Genomic DNA, 20,895 nt, shown 5'->3' with positions numbered 1-20,895 from the left:
GCCTTCTGGAACAATGCTTAGATTTAGAAGATGATTGCATTAGCTGTCAAGGTGGATGGTTTTTGCATGATTTGCTCTCCCTGTAGTCACACTGCTTAAGATTCACTTGCTGTGCAATGTAAGACATTGAGTAAGCTCTCTGTACTCCATTTAGAGTAATTCTACCCCTGGCTTTGCTGTGCATGGCTCTCTACTGATCCCTTAATGCAGAATAGCTTGGTTTGGATAACTGCATTCAGTGTGGGCTGCTGTTTCTAATTGTTTTCAGCCTCCTTTAGTTGGAAATATGCCTACACTTCAAGGGTGGGTTCAGTTGCCTAAAGACAGACACTTAGGGCCCTGCCTGCTTTTCAGCTGCTGCACCAGAATGCTGCAAGTCTCCTGCAGGTCCTGTGTCATGTCTGTCAGCCCTTGGATACATCCTAGGGCACCTTATTTAGCTCCGTGTGTCCATGAGGTAATCAAACCTGTCCCAAGTACTTCATGTCATTTTACATTCAGTTCAGTGTACATACTTCTTCTTATTCCTTCAAAAGCAATTGCTTAGGAGAAAACCAGGTTTTTGTTCTAATGATTACAGATGACCCTTTCTAAAAAGTATTTGAGTTGGAAAGAAGCTCTACTGCATCCGCCATTCCCTTCAAGCATGCTGTATTGCACCCAAGTGACACCTGTACACAAGAATACTGGAGTAGTTTTTATAGCCCTTTATTAGTGTGTAAGCACATCCACAGTGCATATAAAACTGTAACAGTTGACTTAATTTGAACAAATGATATTTTATTTTTCAGTAAGTGATTAAAAAGGCACTTCCACCTTGTGAACGGTGCATCAAGGGTGTAGTAACCAGGAAAAAACCCTATATTAATCGAATACTCAAGACAATGAAAGTTTAAGAAAAGAATAACTGACCAATGCCTTTGCACCCGTCCCTCCCACCCCCCCCCCCCCCCCGCAACAGTCTCCCAAATCCTGTGTAAACTATAGTTCACTGGGATTTAAATCATCTGAGCTACTAGAACTCACTTTCTGTAAGATTCTCGAAGTGTCTTTTAACACTCTGAGTGTTAAAAAAACTCCACCTTTTCAAATACACTTCATGGTAAAATAAGTTTTGGAGTACTTTTAACATCAATCTATACGTTGGAGACAAGGCAGTTGTGCTTTTATCATTGTCAGAGGAGTGGGTGTATGTGACCTTGACACTAAGAGTAGACTTATACAGTGCTAAATATCGTTCTCCCTCCCTTGCTGCAGTGCAATTTTTTAAGCGTGTTTATTCACTGGCTTTTGTTCCATTGAAATCTCCATCTCTTGCATCCATTTCTTCATCACCTCCTTCTGTTGCGTTCTCAATTACTCTTCTGCCTCCAGATCTACGGGGTGGGACAAAAGATGCTGGCTCATTTCCCCTCCTGTAGTAAGGAAAAAAAAAAAAAAAAAAAATCAGGTGTTAGGTCATTTGCAGTCCTCACAAATAAGTATAGAGTTTTTTAACAGTACCTGTGGGGCTTATGTATTTAAATGCAGAACAGCCAAGAGCTATGGGCCTCTAATACAACTTTCTGTTCTGTAGCATATAAGAGTAATTTGTGGACAGGTTGAGACTCCCAGTTGCTTGGAACTGTGATGGGATTCCTGTTCTTGTGCTTAAAATTCTCCTCTGAATAGTCTCATCTACCCCACCCCCACCCCCTCTTCCCTTCATTTCACTGTTCTCCTCTATGGGGACTGGAACTGGTTGTGCTTGGAAGGAATGGGAAAGGGGGTGGCTTGTACCCACAACAGCAGGGGAGTGTCCTTCCTGTCCCTTTAGAAGAGCAAGGAGAGAGAGCACGAGCTTGTGCTGAATTTCTGACCTGCAGTCTGGATAAGCCCACCAGGTACTGAAGGCCCATGAGACCTGGGACTGGAGCAGTGCTGTGGATATCAGCAGGCATTTTTGAGCCCACAGTCCCCCTCTACAAAGGCTGTGTTGGTCAGAGTACCACAGCTGCTTTGATGTGTGTGGCATCTGAGGTTGTGAGTAGCTCCAATCTCTTTCCCCGTGGAGAGAGGAAACCATCACTGCTTTGGAACTGTGTTGCAACTCAGGTGCTGACACTTAACAGTGCAAGTGTCTTGCAGAAGAGCTTACATAAAATGCTTTTTCCCATCTTACCCCCTTTTCCTCTCCCATCTCCCTCCCATCCCCATATGTTTCAGAGCCACAGCCCAAGGCAGGGACACTTTGGTCCTCAAGGTTAATTTTTTGGGGAGGTGTGAACAAGTGAGACAGAAGATGGGTTTGTCTCTTCTTGGCCTCCATTGCTACTGTGCTACAAAACGCTTAAGTTTTGTAACATGGCCTCTCACTTGCCCCTCATTAAGCAAACCTTTGTAAAGGCTTGAGACCACAGACATAAGCAATAAAATAAATTCATGATCACTGAATGTTGTGCCAAAATGACTAATTTGGTGTTAAATACATCTGACTGCACTTTTGGGTACAGCAATCATGCATAAATATTTAAAGGCTTGTCTTGTCCTTGCAAAAGACTAAGCCGGTGTTGTCCTTCCTGAAGCAGCTATTTAAGCCCAAAGTTCAATCTTCCGTACAAGGGAAGCGGGTGGAACATTGGCTGGACTAACTTATTTCAGAGGCACAAATCTGTGTTTCCAAGGTAGAAATGTGACATGTAGTCTGTTTTCCACAATTCTGCCTTTAAACTTCAGTGTGAGCAAGCAATTAGCTGGATAATAAAGCTTCATTTAAGATCAGCTGTTAGTTAACCTTAGTTGTTCTGGTGCCAATGGCATGTATTGAACACAAGGGTATGTCATTTCTACCCTGGCATGTGCTTGACAGAGTCTTAACAGCAGTGTCTACTATTTTAGGATAGCAGATATTTGTTATTACAGTTCAACAAAAAAGTTCTAGTTAGGTCAGTAAATTCATTAATTCTTGTCACTAAAGGAAGAGCTTTCTACCCCCTTGGACTCCTGCTATTTGGACTCAATTGCGAGTCATTTGTAAGATAAATCTCTTTATGATGCAGTAATTCACTGAAGTGCTATAAGAGAACATGGGAATGGTAGGGAGTAGCAGCGAGAGTCTAACCAAATTGTGCAGTACGGTTTTGGCTACAAAGAAGTGAACTCCCTACCACACATTCACTACTCATTAACATAAGCTGTTGCAGTATGCATAAACTTCATACTTCTTTAAACTGGTATTGGTCCTCTGGATAAACACTTTTTGTTTATATTTGTTCCTCTTAAACAGGCTTATGGGTTTGATAATATTCATGTGGTCATTTGTATCAGTACCTTTAGAATAACGTGTATAGTTGAGACAAGCCTTAAGCATTAGTGTTTGCTTAGCATCTCTGTATTTTATCTACCTTTGAACAAGTGCTACTGGAGCAGTGCTTGAATAACAGCCTGACTGGAAATATTAGGCTGACTGAAAGGCACATGCAAGGACAAGACATCGTCTTTAAATATTTGTGTATTCCCAGCAAAATCCAGCATATGTAAAAGAGAAGATATACAAATATTACAAGGCAGTAGCTCTTTAATTTTTGCAACAGCAGGTATTATTCCTATCTCCAGAGAATAAGTGGTAAGTATAGTATAATCCTGTGCTAGGTTACAGGGTCAATATTAATTTCTGTGACCGTGCTTTACATTTTAATAACGGTAGACAAGCAACGTAATGTCTGCAAAATGTCTCTAAAAGCCTTAGTAATAGCTATTTGTAAGCAATACAGGCCCAGAGTGCTATGTAATGAAAGGCAAGACTTTCTCTTTTGTCTGTGATTGTGTGGTGTAAGTGTGATAAATCACATGCAAGTAAGATCTTCCCAAATCTCAGGTGAGTTAGATGGGATCTTACCTTAGAGTCAACATTACAATGTGTAACAAATACTGTGAAATTCTAATGACATGCTGTGACGCTTCATATTCATTAGTCCTTTTAATCAATTTTACTAATCAATGGTGTATTTCATTTGAAAAAGTTTAATCCTTGTGGCTGTGCACAAAGATGAGGTGCAAAAAAGACAATTTTCATGCAGAAAAAGTCAGTACTTTATTAGGTACTCTGTTGGTAGAACTCGTGAGAATGCAACATTGGTAAGTCTACATCAGTACATAACCTACTTGTAAGAAAGATGTATCACTGATGAACAGCTAATGGTAGCTAGATTATTGTAATATTTGTCTCTTTTGATAAAATAGATTAATGCCAAGATATCCAAGCCTTCACAGTTTGCAGAAACCTCACATAATTTTTACTTGGGCCGAAGAAAATGGAAATTTGTGCGACACAAGCTAGCTGCAAAGTTGAAGGCATGGTACCTGCTTAGTCATGCGAAGGTTCCTGTGTCCCTCTGAAACAGAGAGAAAGAGTCCCGGGCAGTTATACTAAGCACATGGTCATGATCAGAGGTAGGTAGATTACTTTTAAGTAATTAAACAAAGTACATTACAGCCCATTATATTACAGTTAGATAAAACAAAAATCAGTCTTATGCTATTCTATGTAAAAAGGGCTGGACACAGCCACTCCTTTGTAAAGCAGCCAGGAGCATGCCCCAACGAAGATGGTGCTAATGGAAAAGGCTACTGCATCCTTAACTCTTCACTTTGAAGTAAATCCACATCTGAAGGTTCATGCATGTTGCCAGTAAACACACTGGCAAACTGCTTCAAGAACACAACTAGGCAGATGCTTTGCTTTCATCTGAAATACTGTTGGTTTTAGGTAGAAAGCAAAGTTTTGTGGTGTGATGATGCAGATAGAACAATTTCCTTATAATTCAAGTCAGCCTCTTTATTTCAGCAAGTTGGTGTTTTCAAACCCAGTGAGTGCAGGAGAACTCAGGTATGTAGCTGACTGATCACAGATTTATCTTTTTTCCCAGTCAGTTTTAACAAGAAAATGCAAAGGGACATTTTGATCTTTTCCTTGGTCTGATGACACTGAATCCCTTTGTGCTGAAGTCCAAAGAGACTTTTGGGGTAGAGTCATGTAATGTGCCTTGCCTTTTGCCACCTGTGATGTTGCTTGAGACTGTTTACGGTCATTGTGTGCGAGTTGTGCATGTGTGAAAGTGTGAAAAGAACAAGCATTTTGTGACTGCTTCTGTACAAAGAGATACAGTCATTATATAAGGGGTGTTTTTAAAAGCAGCCAAGCCTAATTCTCTTCCTATTTAAGCCAACAGGCGTTTTGATTAGAAAGTGTAAGGCTTGTGCCATGTTATCACAGTTGTTCATCTCACAGCTGAAATCCTGAGACTGCTGCAGTCTATGAAATGCACTTCACCTTCTGACCTTGCCCTTTTGTTGTACCTGCCAAGCTAATTCAAGGAGTGAATAACTTTGCAGCATTATCAGTGTCTGTTCTTCACTTGAACAGATTTTTTTTTCGCTTCTGTAGTTGAGTTCTAAATTTCAAGGCTGTCAATGAGTGGGAACAAACAAGGGCGTTCTACCTGAGCTTGCTCTTCAGTGCTGCAACCTCACGGCCCAGGGCTTCGTTACTTTCAGTAGCTTCATCCAGCTCTCTCTGCAGCTTCCTGCGGTTTGCATTGATACGCTGAGACTCTTCCTCAGCCTCCTCCAGCTGCCTTTTCAGTTGCTTGAGTCGTGTGTTGCCCTTCTCGGCCTAAAGGGAAATTTTAGAGTAATGCTTTAATTCAAAACAGCTTTACAGTCCTTATTTTAATTTCATACTTCTCTTGAGAATTTTACTGAAACATGGCCTGAATCAAAGTTAGAAGCTTAAAATCTAAAAAATATAAAAATAACTTTGCTTTGTGGGAGTTCGTTTTGCTGATAGATAGTGTATTCCGACACTACCTTGTTGCTTCTTTTGCTGCACGGTCCTACCTCTGCTTTTCTAGCTTGGAGGTTGGTGTGCATTAGGTAAAGCTAAAATTTTAAAACAGAATGTGTTCATCATCTCCATTCATATAGCAATAAAGATGTTGTGCACAGTCCTATATATCACTGTGCAGTCAGACTGTTGCAGCTGACTGATTGACAAGGACTAGTGCTTTGGCACTTGACTCAGCATGGAAGAATAATTATATTGTCCTGTCTTTTAGCAAAGGGCTGTATAGCTCTCCCAGCATCGAATCCAAGCAGACAGTCTGCTTTCTAGAGGGATATTTCTTTGAGGCAGAACATGAAATCTTTCTTTCTTAGGGTAAAACCTGAAAATTCCTGTGCCCCAGACTAAGACCCTCATGACAGTCTGATACCTGATCTTTGTACTGCTCTGCTTGCTTTCTCTCATCCTCCACCTGCAGCAATGCATCCTTCAGCTTCTTGTCCTTCTGGCGCAAAGTCTTGGCTGCAGCCTGCTTCTCTCTGCAAGTGACAGTGCAACATTTGGTGATGTGGAAGGTCTGTAGTCTTCACCTGCCTCAGGCATGTTGCTCATGAAACTGACACCAAGGACCCATATGTTAAAGGCCTTACTGAATTTAACAGATGAATTCTAAGCAAAATTTAAAGATCATGTTCTTCTGATCAAAACAAGTATGTGTCTTTGCTGTATGCTCGAGGTGCTCCAGGAGATCTGTTCTAAAACACAAGGTGATTTTCTGAAGAAATAGTTCTACAAATGGCACAATGTGTCATGGCAATTAACCTGATAGGGTCATAGGGCAGTTACTGTAAAATGTAAGGGAGCAGATCCTTGCCTTTGATACCAGTAGAACTTTTCAGCAATAAAATAATTCTTAATCAGAACCTGTAACAACTCCAGTTACTGGCGATATGTCTAAGAAATGTTAAGTAAGGGAGAGACTTTACCAAGCCTTAATGGCACTGAGAGCCTGATGACACAAATCCTGTATGCCTTTGTTTACTTTCTGTCTCATTATCTGGAACAATAAATGGACAGCTGTGCCCTCTGGGAGACCAGTACCTGGCTTCCTGTTCCAATTGCTCTTCAAGAGAAGCAATTTTGGCCTCCAGAGCAGCAATTGTAGTTTTGAATTTGGACTTCACAGCTCCCTCCATCTCTTGCAGCTTACTCTTCAGCTCTTTGTTCTGTCTCTCCAGTTGCTGCCGAGCATTTTCGTTCTTCTGTGCAGTTGAGCGCTCTGTTGCCAGCTCATTGTTCAGCTGCTCTGCCTGCAAGGGTGAGAATGGATGTTGTCAAAAATGGTGCATGCTTTCAAAGAAATGACAGGTAGCAATTTGGGGTGGCAACTCTCCAAATAATTATTCAGAACCACAAATAGCTTTTGCTGGAATACAAACAGAAGGTGTTGTGCTGAAATGAGCTTTACCTGCTGTACTGCTTTCCTCATGCGATCACCCATTGCTTCTATATTGCTTTGCTCCTCTTCAAGCTCTTCCTCCAGTTGCGCGATTCTTGCCTCCAGGCGCCGTTTCTCATCCTGAAGGCTTGTCCTGTAAGTTTAAATTTAATATGTGTGTAGTTATGGCTTTGACAAGTTGAATGTGTCTGAAACTATTATGAACTGCCAATAATTCATAAAGAAAAGAGAACTAGGTGTTTCAATGAAACCAGTCATGTGTGTGCGTGTTGTGTTGTCAAGACCAGATGGCTGTTGGGAGAAGAACATAACTTCTTTTGGCAGCCATGCAATGTTCAGCAGCATGTTTACAGCCTTGTGAGTAATCCAGTCTATTCCTACCTTCCAGAAGTAGCGCTTGCAAGTTCTTCTGCCATCTCTTCTTTCTCCAGATCTGCTTGTTTGCGAGCTCTCTCTGCAGCAGCCAGATCCTAGGAGAACAGGAAAAGGCAGCACAGTAAAGAAATGAGGAAGTAAATGTTCAGACAAATAGTTATAGCATGATACACAGGACAGTAAACTTTCTAAAACTGGTATAAGATGTGTTGTCTTGTTAACAGAATGAATTCTTGTCATATCATAAATCCTATGGAAGTACAATGAAATATACTTTATCCAGCCTGTCAGCTGGTTTCTATTTTATTGGTTTTAGTCACAAGATTGCCATTTCATGCGCGTAGGAATAAAAGAACTAACAAGACTTCAAGAATTTATAGCTATTGAAAACAATTTATGTTGGATTATACAGTTCATTTCCCTTTAAGACTGGTGAACTGTGCCTTCCTCCAAGGTGATTGTTTTTTCAGCTTAATCTGGCTATGCTCAGATGTAGATCCAACAACTTTAGTGGAGTGCATGGAGCACGTGGAACTCGTTACAACTGCTGCTTATAGCTTTCCATCCCTGATAGCTATTATATGATTTCGTTGCAGTTCTGTTTTGCTACTGAAGGTCATGTGTAGTCTGCTCTAAGTTTCCCACTTTACCTCTTGAAGCTGGATGAGTTCTGCTTCCAGGCCCTTTGCTTTCTTCTCATTTTCTCTGGCTGTAGCAAATATTTCTTCTCTGGCAGCCCGTGCATCATCCAGCTCTCGTTGGTAGTCCTTCATCTGAGCCTTATTGAAAAGAATAACGGATGTATTTTTGTCTGGCTTTATTACAATTTCAGTAGAAAGAAATTTGAACAGAAAAGAACACATACACATTTACATAATCATAATGCCTGCTTAAATTACATTTTCTGGAGAGATCAGCTAGCACATGTTGGAAAGGTCTGAAATGCTATTCTAAGAAGAGCGATGCTTCCACTTGCACACTGCAGTTTTTGTAATGCCTATTATCCATATTTCTCTGAATATTGCAGTCTTAATCTTTCCGATACATCCCTTTTTGTTATTTAGCTGTCAGCATATGACAGAACAGTTGATATGGAGACTTACAGTATAAACAGGAAAATGCTAATTCAGAGACAAAATTACTTCAGAACAGTCTTTCATGCTTTTGAGGCAAGTGTTTGAACCAGGATTGAAGCCCTGTAATAGATTTTATCCTGTAGCCCTTTATGTGGGAATCTGTGTTTTCCTTCATGCGGGTAAAGCCAATAGCAGATGAGTGTTGGCCAGGGAGTTTTGGAAGCTCTCTGTAATGATGACATTTAAGATTTTCATCATTTGCCATGTGAAGTTTTCCATTGTCATTCAAACTGAGCATTACAGTACAGATACTTGAATCTGGGAGTCTAGTTAAAACTCCCCCTCTAACCAATCATCTGTAATGGGTATCAAGTTCACAGATGTCACCTAACTTTCATATGGTGGCTGTAAAAAAGACAGCAGTGGGAAAAACGATATTTGTGGGACTACACACCTGTAATTTGCGAAGTTGTTTGATGGCTTCTTCCCGAGCTTTATTAGCAGAATCAGCTTGGCTTTCTAGGTCTTTAACATCAATCTCTAGCTTCTTTTTGGCTGCAGCTGCCAGGGCACGTTGCTTCCGCTCATCTTCCAGTTCCGTTTCATATTCATGGAGCTGATCATTAAAGAAAACAACTTAAGTTTAGGAAAGTCCTTGAGCACTCTTAAACACTCTGTGTGTGTCTGAATAAGGTATACAGCCCCCCATATCTCTATTAAGTGTGATTTTCCTGGCAGTTAAAATAGATTTCCATTTTGTCCAAAAATTAAAGATTCTTGAAAGGAGTCAGCCATTTGGGTTCTGTACTGATGGAAATACGTATATTACAGCAGCTGTCCTTGCTGTCACAACACTTGTATACAAATAGGCTGTGTCTTGTCTGTTTTCATTTCCAATGCTTTTGTATCCACTCAGTGTACCTGGGGAAGGCAGATATATTAGAAGCTGTCTTTTTTCACTTGCACTGAGAATATAGGGAAGGTTCTTCTGTGTCAGAAATAACAATTAATGTTTTATACTATATTGGTTGTAGTGTTAAATTGCTACATCTGTTGGCAGTTGTGCACCTGCTACTTAAACAGGAAAAAACCTGTTATGCAGTTTTGTGCCTTTTTCAGTACAATTACCTACTTCTTTTTTTTTTTTTTTTTTTTAAGTTTGCCAAGCACAAGGCAATATAATATTTTCTTCTCATTATAGTAAGGTACTTTTAATAGAGTCATGAGGCTGGGGACTTTCAAATGGTCTTGGTTAGGTATCTACAAAGGCAATAATAGAGAATGGCACCTGTTTAAGGAGTTGTCTTCTCTTCTCTTCATTCTGTTCATCTCTGGCTTGTAAATCTCTTTCAAACTGGCCTTTCAGGGCCTGCATATTAACCTCCAACCTGAGTTTGGCATCTTCAGCAGCCTGTAGCTCATCCTCTAGCTCTTCTAATTGTGTCTTCATCTCTTCTACTTGCTGTTCAAGGGTCCGTTTAGATTTCTCCAATTCGTGGACCTTTCAAGCAATGAGAATTTAATAGTCTTGTTATAAGAAATAAAAATAATTCTAGTTAAACACAGTCTACCTGCAGTATAGGCCACATTTGAAAATACCAGCTGTGGACAATGAATGAACTATTTGCACTGAAAATGGTAAATTAGCAATTTTCGTACACTTGCAAATCTGTCTTAAAATAACCTGAGATTGTCTTTATCCCAACTTTCATTTTTAATCTAGTCAAGTATCAAAATTTAATTTATTTAGTATTAGAAGTAATATTATCATATCACTGTAATAAAAGAAGTGGTTGGCATCAGTGTAAATTTGCTGCAGCTATACAAGTAAATGTTAGGTTGGTGGCAAAGTCAAATGTAACTAATAAAATCAGATTTCCAGAGTTTACAACTTCAAAGCTGCTTAATAAACTAGTAAATTATTTGGAATTTCTTTAATGGTTTCTCAGTTTTAGAAATCAATAAGAATCTCTTTCATGCTTGAAGTTGTTAAAAATAAAGATGGCTTACAGTTACTTTGCCAAGTCTTTGGAAAGTTTGGGCACAAATGGAACAACCTTTGAATTCTGTGTGAAATACCTGATCTTGCTGAATGGATTTGTGTGCTACAGAGAATTTCCCACACTGAAAACAATGATCTGTTTGTTAGCTGCTATCTTAAGTTATTGCTGTGGAAATTTTCTAAGCCCAAAACTTACATTCTTGCCAACATCGTCTTTGGAGCTAACAAGATCTTCCATTTCAGCTTTCAACATTTTGTTCATTCTCTCCAGTTCTTCTTTGGCTTCCAAAGCCTCTTCAAGGGCTCGGGCCAATGACAAAGCCTTTGTTTCTTTTTCTCTAGCTTCAGCTTCTGCTCTGTCCCTTTCATCTGCATATTTTGATGAGATGCTTTTCTCTTCAGCTAGCATCTGTAAAAAGGTAGTGTTAATACAGGAAGTCACTAGTAATAGGGTTTTTCTATTGCAACTGTCTTGTCAGTTGACAAGAAAAATCTCTGCCTTTTGATAAAGTTATATAAATACAAAATTAACCAGTGCATGTGTAATTAAATTTTAGTTTATTTTTTGTCCCTGCTTTATCTTTCACTAAACCAGTGGAATCTCTGTGAGTTCCAGAGAAGTTAGGTTATAACAGAGCAAGGGAGAATCTTAAATCCATACCTGATCAAATTTCTTCTGTTTCTTCTCCAGGTTGGAGACCAGCTGACGCTGGTTGTCTAAGTCCACCACCAGGTCATCCAGCTCCTGCTGGAGTCTGTTCTTGGTTTTTTCCAGTTTGTCGTAAGAAGCAGCCTTTTCCTCAAACTGTTGTGTGAGACTTTCAATTTCCTTCTGGAGTCTCTTTTTGCCTTCTTCCATGGTTTCTATTGTGCTGGAATATTCCTGTAGCTTCTTCTTAGAGTCAGAGAGCTGAAATTTGAATTCATAGGACAAATCTTTATAGCAGTGACAACAAAGCTTGGCAGAGAAGGTGGCCAGGAGACAATCAAGACCCAGAAATCTTATCTAATTTCACCCACGTGAAGCTAATGACCAGTTACCCATCACCCAGGCCTCATAAAATGAGGCAGACAAGCCTAGTATGCAAGACTGTCTTGGGAGCTAACTTGCATTTGTACCTGTCCTAGACATCACGCTTCAAAGAAGAGGGAGACTGCTGGCTCCATTGTGGAGCTTCACTGATGCCATCTGGGCTAACAGCACTTGTTCCCTGAAGGTCCATGTGCTGTGCCAGGATAGTTCTACAGGTCTGAAACCTCTGGAATTACTGACAAACTCTCAGTGATGGGCTAGTGATTTAGCTATGGCACCGATACCTGTATCGTCAGTGTTGAAATATGTCTCTCCAGATTTTGTTTTGCTTCTAATTCTTCATCCAACTGCTCTTGCAAGCTGTTCTTCTCATCCTCCAACTGACGAAGCTTGGTAGACACGTTTAGCTTCTGCCGCGTTTCTTCCTGAAGCAGCTCCTACAGTCACCACATCAATCAGCAATACAGTCATTAGTTTAGGTCTTTTTATGTGCATTTTATAAATATTGTAGATGAGCTGTTCCTGGATGGAAGTTTACCTGTGTATCTTGTAGCTGAGATCCTAAGGTTGCAACGTCTTTGGTCAATTTGATTGTCTTGCTTTCTGCTTCATTGAGCAAACCAGTAACATTTTCAACCTCAACCTATGAGACACCACAGTGAATAAACTCGGTTATTTTGCACAACTTCAGAATCTTACTACAAACTTTTGTTTGTTCTAGATTGAAATCTTAAATTTGAACAGGATCTGAATCTGCTCCTGTGCTTCTGGGTCACCTCAAGCACCAACAGTGTTTCTATCTTAACTGGAATTCACAATTTTGCCATAATTTTGCTGGACAATATGTGGGATTTAGGTCCTGTGGAACTAAATCCTACACACAAACTCTGCAGTTTCTGCATGTGTCATCTTTGTGACCTGTGTATTAAGACCCCCAAGGTCTAATGCCATTTTTGTCTAGTTTACCTTAGTATTTTATTACTATATATCAAAACCTAGTCATATTCATAAGGCAATACTAGTATGTTCCTTTCAATGAATTGCAAAGGGGAATGGGGATTTTTTTGGATTTTCCTTCCTCTTCCCAAGTTTGACAGAAGTTGATGCATTTTGATTATATTTTCTTATTTATCCACTGTCGTGGTTTAACTTAAAATAATAAAGAAAAGTTTATTGCTGCTTTGAACAAAGTTGTAACAATAAGCTTGATTAGTATTGCTGGACACAGAACATCTGCTAAAGCACCATTTAAAATTATCTTTAGTTATTTCTTACTAGACACTAAATCATAGATAAGTGAGCATTCTCCTTTCATTGCCATTTTTTCTGAGCACAACTTATGTGTTTAATAGCTGCCTAATCCGTTTCCAGAAGCCACATTCCTATCAATGTTCCCCAACACCCAAAAATGAATGAACAGAAAGAAACTGTAATATATGCAGCACAGTCACTGGACCAGCGGTGGCATTACAGACTGCAAAGTGTACAGAGCGATGGTGAGACTAAAAGCTCTCACTTCCATGAGACAGAGTGATTGTAATTGTTTAAATGTGTGATAATTGGGGTAGGATTTCAAGGTAGGAACCCTACAGATGACAAAAAAATCAGCATTTTGGCTGAAGTGGACAGGTGCAGGATTCCTCCAGTTATACCCTCACGGAACAGTATAAACTGGTCTTCTCAAGCTCAAGGTGTCACAGCAAAAGGTCAAACTCCTTCCTACCTGTAACTTATGAACTTTTTCATTGAGTTCTGTCCGAACACGCTCTCCATCGGTGTATTTGGACTGTAACTCTTGCAGCTGTACTTCCAGCTTCTTCTTTTTGTGCTCCACATCTTGCTTGGCCTGATTCAGGCTCCTGACTTCAGTAGCCAGATCAGCGTTGTCTTTCTCCAGTGTCTGTTTGGTCTTATCCAAGTTTGCTTTAGCCTACAAGCATGAAGTGAAGAAAGATGATCTATAAAAGGGAGCCATGTTATCTAGTGGATAGTTTTCAGTAAGGTGGATTTTTGTTTACCCGTTTAAATTGTTCCAGCTGCTCTGTTAGCTCTTCCACAGCTTGAGTGTGCTTTTGCCTCATCTCCTGGACCTGGGCTTCGTGAGTTCGAGTCTCCTCCTCCAGAGCTCTCTTCAGCACTGTGACCTCCTGTTCACGCTTTGCTCTGGAAGGTAACACACATAAATGGAGCAGCAGCAGCAGATACGAGTGTTCCAGTCACTGGGAAAATAGCACTACTGCACAGTTACTACACAGTATTGTACTGAGATTGGTGATGTTTATTTTTGGCCCATGTGCTACATCTCCATACCTGAGTTCTTGCTGGGTGGCTGTGGTATCCAAAGTATCCTCAAGCTCTGTCTTAAGAGCCTCCAGCTCTTCACCTAGGTCTCTCTTCTGTTTTTCTGCTTTGTTTCTTGCAGCTCTCTCGGACTCTAAGTCTTCCTGGAGATCAGAGATGTGAGATTCCAATTCACGGATCTTTTTGAGGGCATTGTTCTTCTGACTAGTTTCATCTTCAAGCCTGAAAAGAGAGTATTTCATTTTATGTATTAAAAAAAAATTTCACTTTGAGGAAATCGATATACAGGGATTAAAGGTTTATAGGTTCTGTGCAAGAAAGTACCAAAGAAAGAGCGGGGACTGATGCAAAAAAGATCTGGCAGCTGTAACTTATCAGGACACAATGCCTGGAGGTGCTGATCAGCTGATTCAGCAAAAGTTTTGATTGAGTGTTGGCCCTCTTAGATTTATACAGAAAATCCACTGAAACTCTGGAATGGAACAGGGTCAGATTCTTAAGTAATTTCTGCCTTTTGCCTATGAAGTATGTTGTTACCTTTTCATTCTTTACTTGACAGCACTGCCAATGCGATTGGGAAGAGGAATTTTCATTGCTATCTGGAGGTAAGATTATGTGTTTGTGGGCAAACAATAGTATAATTATTTTTTGCAAAAGGAAATTTGGAAAATGGGGAAGGCATGCAGGATGGATATAACTGAGAGATGAGATTGATGGCTGCAGCATCTCAATGTCTGGGAAGGGGAGAGACACCTGTTCCAGCCTGGGTTTTCCACCTGTGTGCAGATTCAGGAGTGAATACCTGGCTAGAGCAGCCTGCAGCTCTTCCTCCTTCTTGGCTAGTTGTGCTTTCAGCTCAGCAATTTGTGCCTGGAGCTCTGCAATTTGCTCATGTAGATCACTCGACTCCCCTTCCAACTTCCTCTTAACTTTCTCCAGTTCTTGTCTGCTTTTCTCTTCTTTCTTCAGTCGCACTGAAAAAGTAAGGATTTTGGTTATGGGAGTGCAACAGTGCAAGGAGTCCTTAATCTGATCTTGAACTTCAGCAAAAAAATGTTCCGGCCTCCAGTGAGGCCGTACATTTAACTACGAGTCACTGTGTTTCTGAAGCAACGTGCAATACCTTACTGTCATCACTTATTTCTAGCCACCCCAAAGAATCATTTATCTTTCTCCAGAAGCAGCATTAATTTTTTTGTCAATTTTCTCTCCTCTACTCTTTTGTATGTAAAAAACCATAGGTATCGATGATTTATGCACACTGGGGTTTTGGTGATTCTCACGCACAAAATGGCTTTAGCATAAGAAATTTGGAAAACATCCCACGTATTTTTTAGAAGTTCTCACCAGATTCTGTTTATGGTTTTCTGTTTTGTGCCAAGGCAGAAAAACTGACATAAACCGCTTTTGTTGATGTTACCTTCAAGTTCTGAAATCATCGATTCATGTTTGTTTTTCAGCTTTGTAAGATTTTTGGCTTTTTCTTCTTCTTCGGCAAGATTTGTTGTTAGATCACTTATTCTTTCCTCAAGGAGTTTTCTTTCCTTAAGAAAAAAAAAATACTTCTGTTAACAAAAGTGTCTGTCATTGGTGATCATGAAGCAACTCTTTGCCAACTAAAAATGTCCAAGGTACTGTCTTTTTATGCTGTATTTCTTGAGATTATAGTGATACATTTTGATTTGTCAATTACAGAGGAGCTGAGGAGTGGTGCTGCTATTAAAATCTTGTACTCACTCTAATGGCTGGGAAGTACAGGGCCCATTTCAGAAGAGCATCCCCTTTCAAAAAGTACTGGAATACATGCTTACTTCCAGTTTCCACTGTGAAGTTTGGTTGAAATTGAAAACCAAGAGGATTATTTACTCCACTTGGGGCCAAGAAGACATGTCTTCCACTGATGGTGCTTGATTGCTGTGGGTATTTTGCTTGAAGACATAGTTACCACGAGATCTCAAAACCAGTAGTTTTACACAATTTTGAATTGTTTAAATGAGCATGGAAAAATTATCAGAAGCTTGTTCAATAGAGGCTGGACTGATGATCTGGTGAATCTGTACACCCATGAGATTATATAGTCAAGAGTATTCCTGTTGTTCTAGTGGAAGAGAAGGTTTTCTCTCTTGCACTGTTTTGACAAAGTAAGAAAATGGACCCACAACCCTTACCTTGGTTAGCTTGTTATTCTGATCTTCCATTATGAGAATATCATCTTCCATTTTCTTTATCTTGCCATCTGCTGTTACTTTTTCAAGTTGCAGTTTCTGCCTTGCAGCTTCTTCTTCTTCCAGCTGTTCCTCAAGGTCCTTTGAGGGGAAAAAGAAACCCACAAAATGTGAATTTTGGAAATAAAATACCGCTTAGATTATAGGAAATGCTTAATGTTTGTCACTGTATGTGGGGTATGTTGTAGACTTTGTTGTTTTTATTAAAAGCTAGACAATCTGTAATGCTTGGTGATTTAGAGGGAAAGATTTGTTAAAATAATTTTTTAGAAAGATTATTTAAAATTGAGATGGGGAAGAAGAGAACACTGGAGGAAAGAGCATCAATTAATTGTTCTTACGTCAGTGGCACAGACATATATTCTACAGAGGGCTGCACAGCAAGCACTTTCGTAAGATGTGAGGTTTGCCAGTCTCTTTTTCTCTGCGAGATACAAGTTATTGTCTGTATTTGTCACTTACGCCTCCTTACCAGCATTTGTTGTTGCATCTTTTTCTTTTCTGCTTGCAACTGCTGGCTGCGCTCCTCCTCTTCCTCAATTCTGGCTTCCATCTCATGCAGAATCTCTTCCAGCTCTTGTTTCTTAGCAGCTAAACGGACTCTCATCTCTTCAGCTTCAGCATACAGTTCAGTTTCTGCCTGAAGCTGTTCCTGAAGGAGGTTCTTCTCTTCACAAAGCTACGCAAATAAAATGGATAGGAAGTTAAGACTTGGATTGCAAATTGCCCTACACTGCCTTTTTACTAGATAGTCCTAGTGTACAGGCAGGCGGCTCTACCACAGGTTCTTGTGTGGACGGTAGGCCTCTACTGAAGTAACTGGGAGTTTGTCTGCACTGAACTTTTGTTCTGGACCATCGCTGTGAATACAATCGTGAGTACAAAGAAAAAAGACACCTTTATTGTAACAGCTTCTAGAAATGGTGAAAGAACAGCTAGAGTTTTCCAGAGGCTCAGTGCTGTAAGTCACCTGTGTGTGTTTCAGTTCCAGCTCCTTCAATTCACTCTCTGCTTTTTGTTGTCTTTCCTTAGTTTTTTGTAGTTCTTCATCCTTGGCCTGCATTTCTTCCTCTTGGCGGGTGACTTGCAGCAGTGGTTTCACCTGAAAATAAAGGGTTTTTTTAAGAATGTTTTCTATCAGTATTTATGTTACGAAGCATGGTACTTAAAGGTGCCAGGCTGACTGCCACTAATGGTAGCACTGTCTGTTGTAGCTCAGGTAGTGGACAAATACTGTCCAGCCAAACTTGATGTAACCATCTTTAAATCAGCAAGCCTCAGCAGTGTTGCTCTTTTCCACCTCTGTGTTAATTCTTGGAGCCTTGTGAGCACCTCTGCCTCCAATAGCGTCACTTTTGGAATGGCTCCAAGCCTCTTTTCATCCATTGATAAGGTACAAAAGCTACATCTTCTGCATAGAAAGGCAATGTGCACATGCAGGTGTGTGTTACTGCCTATTTCTGTTTGCAGAGGAGGTTGCTATCAGTGCAAGTACAAACAGTTTTCTGAATCCAAACTGAAGGCCATTCTTGAAAAAAACCCAGGCGTCTTCAATAGGAAAATGGACTTGATTGGCTTGAGTGCCTAGCAGGATGATGTTTAGTGTCCCAGTTAGGGAACTCCTGAGCTACTGAGTCCCCCCTAGATACATAACTCTGCATGTTCACAAAATTCAGTTTTACTCTGTCTTCTCATTATCGACCCCTGTGAAATGGTTTCATTTTTAGCAATTAAAAAAAAGCCCATACGTGCAAAATCTTTTACGAATCTCTGCCTAACTAGTTTTTTTTCTTCTCAAGCTAGAACTAACTTTAATGTTAATGGCATTATATAACTATTCAGAGTATCTCTAACCCCAAATTTTGTGAAGCTAATGAGGCTCTTGCCATCAGCTGCAATGGACTTTGGAACAAGGAGTGTGCCTCACATGATATACCTTGGTATCTTGTGCATTTAATTTCATTTGGAAAGCTGAGGAGAGATTTGCTGATAGCAGTCACTCACTTTAGTGAACAGTCTCCACCATTGCCAGTTCCTCAGCTTCAGGTAAGCAGCACAATTTCTTTGGATAACCTTCATTGCAGTCAGCTGTTGCTGTCTCTTGGCAAAGGCTCTGCGATTAAAAACATAAAGCAAATTGGTTCAGTCTGAGCATACAAGGTGTCTGCAAGATACACGCATTAAACAAAGAAACTGGCATGAAAGTCTGCTGATTAGCCACATGGTTTGAGAAGTCTGGCACAAATTCTTTTGTCACTTAAACAGTGCCTGTGCTTTCTTGAGGAAAGGTGACAACTCTGTTTAGCTTTCTGGTATTTTTAGTCTTCTGGTTTTTGGCTGTTTGCACCCCATAGGTAGGCACAAACCACAAAGTATACATCTGGTTCTGGATGCGAACATCTCTGCAGAGTGCATGGGCACTCAGAACTTGCATTGATCATAGTTCTTGAAACCTATTATCTTTAAATTTCTTTGCTCAGCAATTTGAAAGCCTTGGTAGTGTGCAGAAAACGGGCATTATTGTTAATAGTTTTGTGATGTACGTTAACTGAGATCATGCTAGGTGATCAGTGCTTCATGCCCAAGTTGCGTAAGAACTTATTTTATGTTTTACAAATGCCAGTGGTGCTGCTACTTGTAATAGTGTGTAAGATTCCAGTCATAGGCTAGGATGCTCCTTCTGTCGCTTGTACAAACACGTGTTTAAATGTTGGATCACTGCCTCAGAGATCTTACTGTACAGAGGGTGTAAGTAGCCTCACAATGTAATTGCTTCTCTGTATTTATACTAATAAGCCTCTTCTGAGCAGGAAGCAAGTCCTTCATTGGACACAAGTTGAGTTCTAATGCAATACAAATAATAGATAATAATAAAATGTCTTGATATCTTCAGTTTGTTACACAGAGAACTAAAGGCTACTGTAGATACTCTGCTGCAGAAGACATTCTTTTTGTTAGCACATATTCTTACTTTCTTGCTAGGTAGCCTCGGCACTGAGCCTGGAAGGCGATAATGACATCTGTGATCTTCAGGTCTCTCTCTTCTTCCAGGTGGGCCAGAACGCCAGTTCTGAAGAAAATTTTACTCTGTCCAATTCTGTACAAGTTGGGATCAAGTTCTAAAGCTTTGATCTGGAGGAAAACAGAGATATTTGTTAACTCCAGTGCTGAGGTTTAGGGTATTAAAAAATACCTCTCATTTCTGTTCACTCTCAACAGTTTTTATATAAGAAGTATAGACGGGATTATCAATAGGATCAAAAGTGCTTTCCTCACCATCAGTATGCAAGCCTGCTTCCCATCCATAAATCCTTTAGGAATAGCATTTGCAGCAAGAATTTCATATCTGCCAAAAGATGTTGATGTTAGGGAGGTTGAAACGCATCAGATGATTTTGTCCAGACAAACATTTCTTATACCACTGTTAAACCCAGAGTTAAGACCGAGTGAAGGATTCCTACCGCTGACGGAACTCCTGGAAGACAATCCTGTTGGGGAATCCCTGCCGGCAGATACGAATACCTTCCAAGACACCATTGCAGCGCAACTGCTCCAGCACTAAATGGGCATCAAGTTTGCCAGCCTGAAAAGGGAAGAGAAAGTATTTTTAGCACAGTAGAAATTTACAAAAATGTTATGGGCTCCATATCTATGTTTGAAGACATCATTCAGCTCTCTGATGTGCTAGTACAGCGAGCAGCTCAACATGAATAATGTGCCAGGAGTCTGAAAATCGAGTGTTTGAAATTTACCCTTTTTTCGTGATTTGGAATGATACAGCGGACAAAGTTGGGATTGGTATTCCTTAAGGTGGTCATCAGTTTGGTCAGCTGCTCCTTATAGAGTTGGCCAACGGTACGGAACATGCCTTTCTTGGTTTTTGAAGCACTAGGGAGTGAGCTTTCAGTCATCTTGGCCATCTGGTCCAGCCCAACTATACGGTCCACTGAAATATAAAAGAAAGTATGAATGGAACTGCTTATATAAACTGTCCTCAACTCATATTACACCTGTCACTGGCATTGTTAAACTGCAGCCTCCCACAGAGGACCAATACATTTTTGATGCAGTAGAAGCGTACTAACAAAAGTACTAGGAGAGCCTTCTGGGTGAATAGTCAACTTCTGTCAAACGTGAAAATGAGGGTCTTTGTTAACAGTGACAGAAAGGAGCAACTGAGTACACAGAATATATTTTATTTTATGTTTGCTCTAAAAAGGATGGTCCTTCTGCAAAATATCCAGTTGGGTAGGTTGGTGTCAGAACCAGGAACAACAACATCTCTTGAGTCCCATCTGTTACCCAGTGGTTCTCAAAGTCTAGCTAATCATCTCCCTCAGTTATTTGATAATTGTGAGCCACCTTGCTTGTGTTTGCATGCACATTTATGTCTATGTAATAAATATTTATACTGTAGTATATGTGTTACAGATCCATATAAACTTTTTAAAACCAAAGTGTTTTATATCCATACAGACATTCTACTGATGGAGTTTAGTTGAGATTATACGTCGCTGGAGAGAACTGTACAGGACTTCTGGGAGAGGAGTGTGTAAGCTAAGTCATACAAAAAACCCAACAATAACCTGTATTAAATGAGGAC

The 20,895-nt window shown here is 40.1% G+C and overlaps 1 protein-coding gene across 4 annotated transcripts in view; it reads right to left on the bottom strand.

The window, feature by feature from the left end:
• Positions 1–692: 692 nt before the first annotated feature.
• MYH11 (myosin heavy chain 11) overlaps positions 693–20,895 on the bottom strand; it is a 63,153-nt gene continuing 42,950 nt past the window's right edge. For 2 of the 4 annotated variants that reach the window (XM_030001512.2, XM_030001513.2), the window contains 26 exons: positions 20,045–20,238; positions 19,754–19,875; positions 19,569–19,638; positions 19,264–19,424; positions 18,297–18,405; positions 17,263–17,394; positions 16,765–16,971; positions 16,236–16,373; positions 15,488–15,611; positions 14,870–15,041; positions 14,077–14,289; positions 13,785–13,929; positions 13,490–13,696; positions 12,305–12,409; positions 12,051–12,203; positions 11,395–11,643; positions 10,930–11,142; positions 10,020–10,232; positions 9,186–9,347; positions 8,306–8,434; positions 7,662–7,750; positions 7,290–7,413; positions 6,923–7,131; positions 6,252–6,360; positions 5,481–5,653; positions 693–1,415 (listed from right to left, as the gene is read on the bottom strand). In XM_030001512.2, coding sequence (XP_029857372.1) covers positions 1,277–1,415; positions 5,481–5,653; positions 6,252–6,360; positions 6,923–7,131; positions 7,290–7,413; positions 7,662–7,750; positions 8,306–8,434; positions 9,186–9,347; positions 10,020–10,232; positions 10,930–11,142; positions 11,395–11,643; positions 12,051–12,203; positions 12,305–12,409; positions 13,490–13,696; positions 13,785–13,929; positions 14,077–14,289; positions 14,870–15,041; positions 15,488–15,611; positions 16,236–16,373; positions 16,765–16,971; positions 17,263–17,394; positions 18,297–18,405; positions 19,264–19,424; positions 19,569–19,638; positions 19,754–19,875; positions 20,045–20,238 — 4,061 coding nt within the window. In that variant the 3' untranslated portion in view covers positions 693–1,276. Of the gene's footprint in view, positions 1,416–4,341; positions 4,374–5,476; positions 5,654–6,251; positions 6,361–6,922; positions 7,132–7,289; positions 7,414–7,661; positions 7,751–8,305; positions 8,435–9,185; positions 9,348–10,019; positions 10,233–10,929; positions 11,143–11,394; positions 11,644–12,050; positions 12,204–12,304; positions 12,410–13,489; positions 13,697–13,784; positions 13,930–14,076; positions 14,290–14,869; positions 15,042–15,487; positions 15,612–16,235; positions 16,374–16,764; positions 16,972–17,262; positions 17,395–18,296; positions 18,406–19,263; positions 19,425–19,568; positions 19,639–19,753; positions 19,876–20,044; positions 20,239–20,895 lie in introns of those variants that run through there. The other 2 variants (XM_030001514.2, XM_041120104.1) reach the window with 2 other exon arrangements.

Source organism: Aquila chrysaetos, chromosome 25 (assembly GCF_900496995.4).
Source record: "Aquila chrysaetos chrysaetos chromosome 25, bAquChr1.4, whole genome shotgun sequence".
Classification (NCBI taxonomy): Eukaryota; Metazoa; Chordata; class Aves; order Accipitriformes; family Accipitridae; genus Aquila; species Aquila chrysaetos.
Note: the sequence above shows the minus strand (reverse complement) of the source record. Positions and strands in the feature narration are given on the sequence as shown.